Source organism: Gouania willdenowi, chromosome 12, assembly GCF_900634775.1.
Source record: "Gouania willdenowi chromosome 12, fGouWil2.1, whole genome shotgun sequence".
In the NCBI taxonomy this organism is placed as follows: domain Eukaryota; kingdom Metazoa; phylum Chordata; class Actinopteri; order Blenniiformes; family Gobiesocidae; genus Gouania; species Gouania willdenowi.
Window position 1 is genome coordinate 8,878,187 of NC_041055.1, and position 14,103 is coordinate 8,892,289.

The 14,103-nt window shown below is 37.6% G+C and overlaps 1 protein-coding gene across 1 annotated transcript in view; it reads right to left on the reverse strand.

The window, feature by feature from the left end:
• LOC114473654 (5-hydroxytryptamine receptor 4) overlaps nt 1-14,103 on the reverse strand; it is a 71,772-nt gene that overhangs the window by 34,654 nt on the left and 23,015 nt on the right. The window contains exons 2-3 of the mRNA XM_028463415.1: nt 1,825-1,891; nt 1,088-1,264 (exon numbers count right to left, since the gene is read on the reverse strand). Of these exons, the coding sequence (XP_028319216.1) occupies nt 1,088-1,264; nt 1,825-1,874 (227 nt within the window). The 5' untranslated portion in view covers nt 1,875-1,891. The remainder of the gene's footprint in view (nt 1-1,087; nt 1,265-1,824; nt 1,892-14,103) is intronic.

The window sequence follows — 14,103 nt, forward strand, 5'->3', positions numbered from 1 at the left end:
TGTGGGATGTTGAGTAAATCCTTAACCCTAACTGCCCACCATTAAAAGCAGAGAACACACGTGTATGTACCCGTACATATGTGACAATCAAGTATTTTCTATTCTATTCTGATGAAATCACCGAATTGTCTCTGGTGCAAAAACAGGCCAATCGTCCTAAAGGTGGCGCTATCTCAATATGAAAATTCACAACAAACCAACCATATGTGCTACATATTTTCAACTTTAACCAAAATGTAGCTCCAACACCGAAGAAACTTCTGTACATTTAACCTATTGTAAATTATGAAGTCCATTGTTTTGTTTTTGTTGTTTTTTTAAATTGTAAGATGTATTAAATCTATCTATCCAACAATTTTTGCTCAATTGACACCAAACTTGCTGCAGCACATCTTCAGACTGTCCTTCACAAACCATCCGCACAGATTATTGATTGATCAAAAGTTGAGCCTACAGTGCATCAAAATGTTAGGCTGTAAACAGTAGTGTAAAAATGCGCTTGCAAATTGTTTCTAAATACTGGTAGATGATGTTTGGAAAATATATGAATTTTATTTTTACATATAATTGGAGTTAATGCAAAATTTTATTATTTATTTTTTATTTTTTTAAATCCGTTTTTCACTTTAGGATCCAATAAATCATTGTTAAAAACAAATTACCAACATCTCCATGCTGTATAAATATAATTTGTGCATTTTTTAAATTTTTTTTTATTTTTTCATGTTGAATTTTTTTTACAGCCGTTTGAAATCTGCTTTTAAACACTGACAGCTGCTGTCTTGTTTTACCTAAATTTGCCTGGCCCCAACCATTGCTACGCAGCAGCTATAATTTCTTCTGTTCCCTCTATCCTTCATCTAAAACATTGTGATGGATTATAAAGTGTAGGACATTTTCATTGTGTCAGAAGGTTAGAAAATCGCACAACATGAAAGTCAGGCTATACCAACAGGAAAACACAATGTGGGCTTTAATGTGATATGCTTTGTGTTTCCTGACATGAATGCTGATCAGATGGACTCAATGGGTTGCATTGAATGCAGTTGTGTGTAAATGCTCTGTGAGGAGAGGTTCAAAGGCTAACCTGAGGTGCCTGTCCTTGCAGAGAGCCACCATGACCAACAGGTTTCCAAAAACTGTCATAATAATAACGACGGAGAGAGTTATGGTGAGGGCGACCGTTTCCAGAGTGTTTAAGAGTTCCTGCTGCTCCTGGAGTTCCTCTTTCTGTTGTTCTGTGTTTAAATGGTCATCCCACAAACTAGAGGGGAAGAAGAATTTAATTAGTTTCAATTACATAATAAAAAAAAAAAGGTCCTGTTGCTAAAATGTTATCATGTAACGCTGTCAGGTATATTCATATTAGAAAAAGGAGAAATCTCAGATTTATTTCTTACTTTTTTCCAGTCAAATGCTGCACATGTGTAATTTATTAATCATAATGATAATAATAATAATAATTTGATGCCAAACCTCAAAGTGCTACAGGATTAAAACACTACAACACATATATTAAAAGACAGGACTAAAAAAGGCATTAACTGTTATAATAGGTTTCTGTAAAAAGGTGATATTTAAGTTATTCATGTACATGAGCTTTTTCCTCCTTGAAATAGTTAATATAAAAACAAAAATCGTTCTAAAGGTGATTAATGCTACCGAAACCTAATGCTGACCCAAATTGTATTAAGTATTTTTTTTGGAGCCATTCATGCAAGACTTTAACTGATAAAAAATAAAAAAATCTTTGGCAATATTAATGATACCAAACATTGTTAAAAATGTCATGTTCTCTCTAAAGAAAGATCACTGGTAACTTACTGATGAGGTGATGCTGTGGCCATCACTGGTAATCTGCATGGAGTCCTCATCACCCCATGCTACAGCCCTGATGATACACACCAACACATTCAGAATAGAATCGTACAGCATTTATTTGCAACAAAAGTATGACTGTGAAAAGCACAAGGAGCAACGTTCTAACTGCAGAACATCAAAAATGCAATGCTTCATATTAAAAGTAATCAAATTATACTATAAGACCAGAGATGGGAAACTTTAACCACATTGTCAGCATTCACGTCAGCATTTAGAATAATGACCAATCAGAGCATTAACACAGGAAACAACAAAGAGTTTATGTTTAGTTGTCATTTTCTATAGTGCTTTGACTGAGGCTTGACTTCAATTATGTTTACTTAAAATGGAAGTATTCACATCTTGAAAGTGTCAGAATCTGTATTGTTTTGGTTCATTTTAGCCCTTGTTGTCCTCTTTTAGTTCTACCTTTTCAATATGTCTTAGTTCATTTCCTTGTTTATAGTTCATGTTTTGATTATTTGTGATAACTCCTGGGTCTTTGTGTTCCCAGTTAAACCGGGATCTAACTGGAACGACCGTTTCATTAAAGCGAGAACGCATTATTTGCCATGAAAACAGTTTGTGATGTAAACCTGCTCCCGACCAGATTTAAGCAGCATGCTTGGTTTACCTGCTGCACTCATAAGAAACCACGTCATCATTTTGAAAGATATCATTTAATATAATAGAATCCTAATTCAACAAAGATCTATGAATGGAAAAGAGAGTCAAAAAGTTACATTTTCTCAACATCTACGGCTTTATTGCCTTATTTTTAAAGGAATCTAAACAGAATATTATGGCAAATGTTTATTAATGATTTTAAATAAATACAAATGATGATTAAATCATCTTCTTATAATGTATCTGATGTGTATCATACTTTTTAATTAGAGGATTGCACGATATATTGATCCATTCATAATGAGAAAACTCTGAATATATACACTCACTGCTCAGAAACAGATGATGTCACGTCCTGATGGTCTCAGCATTGGCTTCTATTGGCTGTTCATTTAGAATAAAAGCTGCAGCATCCCAGGTATTCCTGTTCATGTCTCCACCTCTCAGTGATGTCAGTGTGTTTGGGTTGTGAGTGATTAGCTCCCTCATGTTTTGCACTCGGTGTGGCTAGTTCCTAATAAGTCCTAATAAGTCCCTCCAGGAATTCAGAGCCAATTTCTGTGATTGTTGCAGCCTAAAATGCCTGATTTTGCGACAGCTTTTTCAAAAAAATTGCTTTATTATTTTCTATAACTTTGCCTAAACTGGTCAAATTTGTCTTTGAATTATTTCATAACAATACAGAAAAGAGCTCAGATTCACAATAATTTAACAAGATATGGATTATTTCCATCACATTTTAAAGGTTTCCAGTGCAGAGAATATTACAGAGAGAATCAGTTTGTTTAAAGTTTTTGAAACAAAAACAAACAAAAAAAAAATCCTAAAATAAATAAATGGTTCTTTCCCTGTAAGAATCTCATCAATGCACTCATGGCTTTTGCTATAAACACTTTTCCTGCAGAAGTCATGAGTGCATTGATGCAGAAGAGGCTGATTTTTGTTCAGCAATTGGTAAATTTGTGCATGCGCAAGCACCAGCGATATTGGCCACTGCTGCCGTTTTAGACGGTAACTGTAATGAAGCTCTATCAAAGATCATATATAATAGTGGAGGTTTCATGAGGTTTTTTTCCTTTAAAAGTCCTTCTAGAGCAGCAGAAGATCATTAAACAGTTATTTTGCTCACAAGAGTCAGTTTGGCTGTTCTGACACAGTCTGTGACCAGACTAAATGGTGATTCCGGTCGCATCTGGGGACTCCAGGCAGATGGCGGCTTCAGAAATTGATGCGGCTTACACAAGGCGGACGGACTTCAGCCATGTTGTGCCGCCAAATTGACCGGAATCTTTAGTCAGATTGGTTAAAATTGCAGAAATTTGCAGTGATTGGACAGAATTGCAGGGCCGTGCAGAATATACAGGGAATGGCTGAATTTGCATTAATAGTTGCAATCACAACATCGCAAATTTCTGGAGGGTCTGCCTAATCCTGCGTTCGATTGTACTCAGAACCTGGATAAATCCGACTGAACAAATAGGAAAAGTACAATACAACGGCCCTTGAGCTCGGGACTGTATTTCGGGCAGGATCCAAGCAGCCCAAGTTGATCGGACGTCTTAGCAAAATGGCAAGGTACGCCCTGAGAGGTCACTTTCTCAGGCCACTTTCTCCTCAACTTTTACTTTTATGTGTCATCTAATTTGGCATTTGGGTTACTAAAAGTGTAGAATAACTTGTAGTGGCATTTCCATTCCCACTCTGTCAATTTGAATTATTTTCTGTGTAAGTAGTGATGCCCGTAAAGTTCAGTGCATTCTTTCTATAGTTCAATGACGGATGCAGGATTTCCCTTGCTTGTGCGTTCAAGTCACACTTAAAGTATAAGATGTTTCTCTTTCTCCCTTACCCTCAAGTAGCTAACATATTTCCCCAGCAGCCATTTGTGCTTCTCAAAAAATATCAAAACAAACATCAGTTTACTGTGGCCAGTCATGGTTTCCAAGCTTACTGAATGAAATGCATTTACCTCAGAGGTAGAAATTGGCGACCCGGACCTTTCTGGGTTCTAAATCTAACACAGCGTAATCAAGCCTTCCTCACTATTTTAGCTGAGTAATTGGACGCAGAATGATTGCTGGTTCATTGTCATATCGTGCTGTGATTTCCTGCTCCCGTTCCTATAGTGTTTTTGCCCTCTCTCCGGTGTTCCTCGTGCCTGCCTCCTTTTTGTGTTTTGGTTCTTTGGCGCTTTAGTTTTTTTGCCAATAAAGATAGACTGGTATCACAAAAGGTACATCTGTCTGTTGCCTCCCTCTCTCTCTACACCTGGGTCCACCACCACACCTTTGTGACCGAAAGCAAAGCAGATGAGCTATTATTTACACAGCTGTGGATATTTTATGATCTTTATGTCATGGCTGTATGATCTTATTGTACCTGAAAGACTTGTAAAAGGAGAAACTTTTATCATTTCTCAGAAACTCTCTTATCAACACTGAGTTCCCGGACACATTTTGTCAATGCCTCAGCAGGAGAAGTTGCTAATGGCTGTTCGGAAAGTGGCTCAAAGTCAGCAAATGACAGATGATAGTTGGTGATTAAAGACCATAGAGTTAACTTCTCATGTGCATGAAGAAAGCTGTCAACTCCCAACTTATGACCTTGTGACGTGGAACAGAATGCAGCCAATCAAGCGAGGGTAGCACTTTATAATACAGCCAGTGTCTTACGGGATAACTCCCGCTGTCTTACGGAATAACTCTCACTGTCTTACGGGGTAACTCCCACTGTCTTACGGGGTAACTCCCGCTGCCTTACGGGGTAACCCCCACTGTCTTACGGGGTAACTCCCACTGTCTTATGGGGTAACTCCCGCTGCCTTACGGGGTAGCTCTTGCTGTCTTACGGGGTAACTCTCGCTTCTTACGGGGTAACTCTCGCTGTCTTAAGGGGTAACTCTTGCTGTCTTACGGGGTAACTCTCGCTGTCTTACGGGGTAGCTCTCGCTCTCTTACGGGGTAGCTCTCGCTCTCTTACGGGGTAACTTATGCTCTCTTACGGGGTAACTTACGCTCTCTTACGGGGTAACTTACGCTCTCTTACGGGGTAGCTCTCGCTGTCTTACGGGGTAGCTCTCGCTGTCTTACGGGGTAACTCTCGCTGTCTTACGGGGTAACTCCCGCTCTCTTACAGGGTAACTCCCGCTCTCTTACGGGGTAGCTCTTGCTGTCTTACGGGGTAACTTTCGCTGTCTTACGGAGTAGCTCTCGCTGTCTTATGGGCTAACTCCCGCTGCCTTACGGGGTAGCTCTCGCTTATCCTGTAAGATACGGTCTGTATTAGAAAGTGATACCTAAAAAATGTTCCAAACTTTGAATGCCACCTGACGTCAAAGCTCCTACTCAGTCACTTTTTTAAGTAGGAGGTCGGAAAATCCTGAGTTCCGAGTTGCTTGGAATACAGCATTAGATCACATTGTTGGATCTCATTTGATCATGTGACCACATTTGAGAGGAAAAAAAGACAAAAAACTGCAGTTGGAAAAGTAAAAGTCACCTATAACATTACTTAAGATCTTGTACTTATTATCCAACTTATTTTATTACTAAAATTAAATCAAACTTGACTTTGGAATCATATCATTTAATAACAAATTACCCAAACTCTTCCCGTTTGACTTAAAATTAATCGCTGGTAATGCAAAACCAAAAGGTTTAGACTATATGTGTCAAACTCAAGACCAGGAGGGCCAATCTGGCCCTTTGGAGCATCCAATTAGGTCTGCAGGGGAAATGAAAAATGACAGAGAAAGATTATCATTACCAGTTGTAGACATCTCAGCACCTCCAAATACACAAATTCAATGAAACTCCACATCATTTGGAGGGCTCACAGTTATCTCATGCTTATATCACATTTTTATAAATAAATTGTGTGACAGAACTCTTCAGAATTTCTCTAAATAAAAAAAGGTAGAATAAAGTGAAGTAACTGCTGAAATCAAGCAACAAATCCAAGTGAATCGTCTCTCTAATTCTCAATAGTTAGCACATACTTCTAATTACTCATTCAATTTATTGAAAAAAGCAGGGTTCCAAACAGATTTCCAGCTTGACAATAGAACACAGATTGGTTCTGCTTTGCTCTGACAGTGTAACACTCAGTTTGACCCTCATGACTAACTCCTGTTTGTATTCCAGCAGAACATTGACAAAAAGAAATCATTACCCTCTTTCTCTTACTCCCACAAACACACTCAATCATTGAGGCACCGCACAGCTCACCCACCCACCCTGCGCTACGTTTGCACACCTTACGCATCCACATGGAAGGAATGAGGAAATATTTGCTTCATTTCTAAGGAAAGGAAAAGTCCAGTGAGAAGAGGGAGGAAATATTTTCACTTTGTGTGATGTGGATCCAGAAAGGTGTGTCTTCACAGCTCACTGTGTCCATTTCACATCAGTCTGACACTGAGCGCAGCAACACAGAAGATACCTGCTTCTGACTCGCTTTTTAAACGTGCTGCTCAGCAACAAACACTTTGAGCTACTTAGCATAGCATCCACTTCACTTTTATTACCTCCACCAACAAGGTCATTCTGGATCAGTTTCATGAATTGAAAAATCTCTAACTCGCATCATTGGAGAAAAATCTCAGTTTGTAATGACCGATTTTTATCAAATTTGACCCATTTATGTCAGGTTTGTTTCCTGGGGCTTCCTCAGGGTTTCCTCCTCCCGGATGACCAAGCTCCTCGACCTATCTCTAAGGGAGAGACCAGCCAGTTAATTTCAGCCGCTTGTATCTGCAATTTTATTCTTTTAGTCGTGACCCAAAGCTCATGACCACAGATGAGGGTATGTAAGGTAAATCGGGAGCTTTGCCTTTCAGCTCAGCTCCCTCTTCACTACGATAAATCGGTGCAGACGCCACTCCAATCCGCCTGTCGACCTCCTGCCATATCCTTCCCACTCATGAACAAGACCCCGAGGTACTTGATTTAGAGATGCTGATTCTCATCCCAGTCACTTCAAATGAGAGCTGAAGGTCACGTGCCTGATGGAGTCAACAGGACTACATCATCCTGCAAAAAGCAGTGACCCAATCCTGAGGCCACCAAACCGGACCTCATCAAAGCTCTGGCTGCACCTAGAAACTCTGTCCATAAAAGTTATGAACAGAATTGGTGACAATGGACAACCTTGGCAGAGTCCAACCCTCCCTGGAAACAAGTCTGACTCACTGCCGGCAATGCGGACCAAGCTCTGACACAGATCGTGTAGGGAACAGACGGCCCATGTCAGGGGTCCGATACCCTATACTGTGAGAGAATCCCCCACAAGAATCCCACGGGACACAGTTGAATTTAGATAACTGCCCCTCCAAATTCACAAAATCAAAGAAACTCCCCAATATTTGCAGGGACTTGCAATTTTCCAAAGCTTTTATCTCATGACTGCACTCAAAATTTTCGAAAAGATTATTTTTTTTTTTCTAAAATCCTTTCATTTCACAATTACAAAACTACACAAAAAAATCTCACAAAAACCTTTTAGACCCTTTCCCTCCTTCAGTTCACCTCCCTGTAAGCAATGGACGTAATTGGGATTGTCCATCACGACCAGCACTGATTTGATATTCTTCAATTTCATTAATGTGATAATAATAATAAGAAGCTTTTTCCAGAACTCTTCTAGATTAATTAATGTGGTACTTTGACTTCAAACATTTAGCATTAGCGTTAGCTCACTAATTGGAAATCTTTTCCATTGCCATATGTGTCAGACACTTGTAAACACTGGGACATCAGCCCATCTTATTTCTAGTCAGAAATACCTCACAACACTTTCTTTAAGTCTCATTCACCAAATAAACAAGGATTTCTTTTTTTGCAAGATTTAGGTGAACAAAATTGTCAAGATTTGACATTTTTGGATGTTGTGCTTTGAAAGAGTTGCAAACAGTTTGTTTTTATCTGTCAAATGTATTTAAAAGATACCTTAAATTAAAGATAGACTGCTCTTTAAAGCTGCAGTATGTAACTTTTGTTTTTGTTTTTTTTTGTTTTTTTTCATCATTTGGTCAAAAATCTATAATCGTCTTTGAGCATATTGTAATCCAAAGTGTTTTGAGTGGACAGTGAATCTCTTCTCCCTCTCCTGATCCTCTAAATTAACTTTAGAAATTCAGGAGTGTGATGCTGGACGAAAGCCAATCAGAGATCTTTCTACCAACAGGGCGATCTACATGGCCGGCCTTAGCCTTATTGGTGCCCTAGGTGAAATAAAGGTTTTCAAGTAATAAATACTTATCTGAAACATAAAACCTGTGTAGTAAGACTACTTAAAGTAAAAAAAAATAAATAAAAAAAAGGTTTCAAGTTATAAATACTTATCTTACATCAAAGCTGTGTAATATGAAAAATATTCAAAGTAAAAAAAAAAAAAAAAAATGTTTTCAAGTAATAAATACTTATCTGGAACATCAAAACAGTATAATACAAAAAACATTTCAAGAAAATTTTTTTCAAGTAATAAATGCCTAACTGGGACATCTCAACAACAGGGGCCGGCTTTAGGTCATTCGGTATTCCCTCCCCATGAATGAATAAAAATAGATAATTTTTTTCTTTTTCCCATACACAGTGTGTACACATTATTTATTTTAAATAGCAAGACAAAACTATGCAATTCTGCGACACAACAAACCAATGAAAAAAAAATACAACCTATTTTAAAATTTAGAATAATGCACTATAATACAATACAACACCTACAGGTATAGTGCAAATGTCTCAAGGGAACAATAACAAAAATGGTGCAAAATCCAAAAGCAATGCAAAACAGTGCAATCAAAAGTTAAAATAAGATATAAAAGTTTCAGTACAAGGAAATTTCTACTTTCCTGTTTGTAATACAAATGTTAAAACCCAACACAATGTGAAAACAACACAATAGAATTATATAGAATAGAACAATAATTAAAATAAGATGAATATAAATATGGGCAGAATATTAACAGGTATAGGTACAGATTTTTAATACTATATTAAATTAAGAGAAAACATGTACAGTGATGTTAAAGGGTGTGTTTCACGTATATGATATCTTTTTTAATTAATATTAAGAATAAATAAATAAATAAATAAAATTGGGGGGTGCAATTTGGCGGCCCTCCGGCAGATGGCACCCTAGGTGACTGCCTGTGTTGCCTGTCGGGAAGGCCGGCCCTGTAGTCTGTAACACAGCTTTTGGCACCGGCAAAGCAAGCGGAAAAAGGAAGACCGAGGTGGAGAAGCAACAGAATAAAGGCACAAACGTGTTCAGAAGGAACAAACTCTGCTGCGGTTCATCTGTCTCGGTATGTGCCGCGGACTGCGAGCGATCCGCTTTGAGACCGTGCGCAGTCTTTATTCTTGACTCGATTTCGACTCCCAAAAGACTTGGTCTTGCCTTGGTCTCGGGCAGGTCTTGGTCTTGAGTACAACACTACGTCAAAGGCACGTGGAGAGTATCACACTAATCATTTACTCCTGGAGTAAATGATTAGGTTAGGATGGTTGAGGAACATATGTTGAGAAATGCACCTCACTTCTATCAGCACGTGATGTACAGTTCTGTTCTGATTAACAAACGCAAAGGTGAGTTGTGTTCGACTCAGCTAAAATCTAAATTATCAAAGTGATGTAATATTAAAAGCAAATGACCAATAATAAGTCTCATTTGTGTAGGATAACCGAAGATAATTCATTGGAATAGTTATTGGTGTAAAGTCAATCTATTTCCGTACCAAAGTACTTTATTAAATTGAAATAGTCTATTCTATAGTGTCTTTAATAGCAATTATTCAAGTTATCATACATTTCTATGGACAGACAGAACGATAGATGACAGATAAGTCTGAAAAACAGGATGTAGGAGGAATGACTGACTCATCTGAAGGAAGCTGCAATTAGAAATTTACCATCTGTATATCTGACTGACACTCGGAGATGTCTGTCTTATGTGAAAAGATCTTCATCCATATTCATTTTATTTCTTTATTTTTTTAATCTATTTATTTATCTCAAACAAGCAAGAGCATAAAAACTGGCTGTAAATGTAAAGGATGAACCCTATTTTTATATACACGGAACAAAAATATAAACACACTAAGTAATATTTTTAATGAATTGGGAAATATTTCAACGGAACATTTATTTATTATTATTATCCAAGAAACAGAAACATGTCTGATAATTTAATGTACACAATTGATGAGTTATCACAGCCTAAATCCACCAGGGGTCACTCAGCAGAGTTCATAGCACTCAGTACCGAGTGTGTGCACCATTGGCATTGCATAAAGGGGTACATCACCGGTGTATAGAGTTAACCAGATTGTGGAATGTCGTCCCATTCCTCCTGCAGCGCAACTCGGAGCTTGAGCTCGTTTCCTGGAACCGGAACACGTTGTCTGACTTACTGATCCAGAACAACCCCAAGGTGTTCACTACGGTTCCCAGTGCTGCTGTCTCTCTGAAGATAACGTGATCACTAGATGAATCATTGCTTGTACAAGATTTGGAATGAGATTAGGGGCGGCGATGGAAAAATCGTCACTTTCTAGATGTTGAATCACCTGTTTAACAGTGATAAAGTGTGTAAATGTGTGATAATGTCGCAAAACATGCATGCAATGCATTTCCATGCCACATTGGGCATACGAGGAGTTTGCAAGGTGAGCATTGCCCCCCCTAGTGGTCAAAAGTTCTTGTTACATTTTTCCCAATTTCATTCGAACATTTCTTAATATAATGTGCATAATAAAGAAATATTTTAAGTGCCATAAAACACAGTGACTGTACAAAATACTGTATATATGAATTAATTTGTTATTTTAAAAATACTAGTATAAGTTTTCAGTGAAATGGTCACAAAATTGTGAGACTTTAGGTTGGTTCTTCTTCTGTTGAACAATTCTTCTTCACAATGTCAATGGTGAAGCGACACTGCGTCCAGCAGTTCATGTATGGTACTGCAGCAAAAATGAAGTAGAAGCGGCCGCAGGCCTGATTTTATCACAAATTTACAACATTGATGCACATTTTTGTAGTGATTAGCAATTATGTTACTAATCATTTTTGCATTATTGTGTATGTTACACACATTGTGGTTGCCGGGAATCTCTCGGTCTATATATTTATTTCTATTTTTTTCTTTTGCCCCCCCAGCAAGAATCTCAAACTCAAACAGAAAAAAATATTTTTTCTCTATTTTCTTAGGGATGTCACGATACAACTTTTTCACTTCCGATATGATAACGATATTGCAGCCTTGAGTATCGGCCAATACAGATATTGATCTAATACGATATTAGCACAAATTGTACATACTTTCATCACTTATTTTGTAGTGTGGAATGTTAGAAAAGGCTTGATCAAGTGATGTTACTCAAACAGAGAACAATAGTCAGCAACAGTTTGTTGGAGTGTGAACCACCGTCGCCTATGGATAGAAGTGCTGGAGGGGAAAATGTTATCGGAGAGCTTATATCGGTGATTTTAGATGCAGTCTGATAAAATCTGATACTCTTTCTGGCTGATATCGGACCGATATCTGATATCAATATCGGTTCGGGACACCTCTATTTATTCTGTCCATTTTCCGCTTCTTTTTTCCACCTTAGGTGAGTGCTACCACTCTGACACCAAACTACTTCATTTATTTTGAGCGATATCACATGATCAATAGTGTCAAAAGCCTTATTTAGGCCAATTAAAACACTCAATACATATTTACTTTTAGTATCACATCTTATCTCTTTTAGATCCATTAGATGGCTATTGACCTGAATGTGTCCTTTTAAATGTTTTATGACTCGCACAAAAGTTCCGATGTGTGTGGACTATTAGTGTATGCACAAATGGCAAATAAAAATCTTATATGTTTATATATTTATATTTATCCTATTTATCCTTATTCTCTATCTATCCTTTATTTATCCCTCATCCTTTATATTTATCACTATTATTATTATTGTTGCTGGGTTGTTCTTTGTTCTTGTTTTCTTTGTTTTTTTTTTTCGTTTCGTGCACCATCTACCAAGACAAATTCCTTGTACTGTCCTTAAAACTGTACTTGGCCATTAAACATTTCTGATCCTGATTCTAATTATTGAACTAAAACCTTGCTGACATTGCAGTTGATTCCTCATGTTGCCAAAAGGGATTTGAATAGTGACGCTCCTCTAAATGTTCACTCTTTGTTGACACACAAGCTGAACTTGAATTACAATGAAAAATAGTTTAAATACATAACACAATGATCTTGTAGATGTAATCAATCAGTGCGCCAGTGAGACGGCTGTGCTGTGTGGCGACGGTTCAATCACCAATAGCAGCCTTCAGGGCGGCTCATAGATGCCTTTTAACTGCCAATAATCTTTGTTGTCGAGGGAAATGCAAATACTTCCCACCTAAATTAACACTTTGGACTGTGAGCGAAATAAACAGTGTGTTTTTGTGCCAGTTGCTGGTGTTGTTGCCAAGGAGACATTTCTTGCTCATTGATCTACGCTGTACTTTTAAATATTTCATCAGCCAAAGCAGCCTGTCCCTCCAGCACCGAATAAAGAGCTGTTAGGCTCTCATTTGAATTCACTTGGTGATAGTCCAATGATAATCAAATATTTTGCTGTCAACAAGTAGCGAGACACACCGGCAACAGGTACCAAAGAAGGTTTGACATTTTACAGCCAAGTGTATTCCTTTATTTTTCCCTTTTCCTCACACTAGAGAGTCTTCACTTGAAGAAACTTCCCTATGCCACCTTCATCCAGGCGTTACCAATACCTGTAAATAAACATCAATTACTACGAAGCAGGAGGAGTGTGAGTATCACTTCGTCATTAAAGAAATACTGCTCTGAATTGGACGCCACAATAAGAGTGAGATACAGTTGATAGATAGCAGGATCAGGAAGGCCAATCTCCATTTTCAGTGCAGCCTAGTGAGAACATTCTGTGCGTGAAACAAAATGTTTTAACGCTCCCGGGTCTGCAAACCCATAGCTTGCTGAATCTGTATAATGCAGGTGTGTCAAACTAATTTTAGTTCACGGGCAAATACGGAGCAGTTTGATCGCAAGTGGTCTACAAATCACAGGCTGGATAACGAACAATTTCAACATTAAAGTGCCATAATTCACACTTCCATGTTATACATAATACGTAATGACATGTAATATTTTGACCGATCATGTGATATAAGCATTGTGAAACGCCGAGCCCTAAAAACGGTGGAGTTTGATTGAATTTGGGACTGCAGTACCATAGTTAGATGATAAAAGATCAAGACAAACATTAAGATCAAAAAGACAATAACTGAAAATTTAAATTTTATTTGTTATTGAACAAAAATGCTAACATAACCTTTCCTTGCTATCCCATACCAAGAAATAAAGTAGTATAGGTTCGACTTATAATATTGGCCAATAGATGTACAGTTTTGACAGGGAGGTTCCATATATATATATATATATACAGTATATATATATTCAGACTTTTCATTCAATCCCAGAATAAATAAATATATATTTAATTTTGAATACATATAAGAAAAGTTTAAATATAGAAATATATGAAAAGTTTGAATATACAGTATATGAAAGTCTGAATATCGTAATATATAT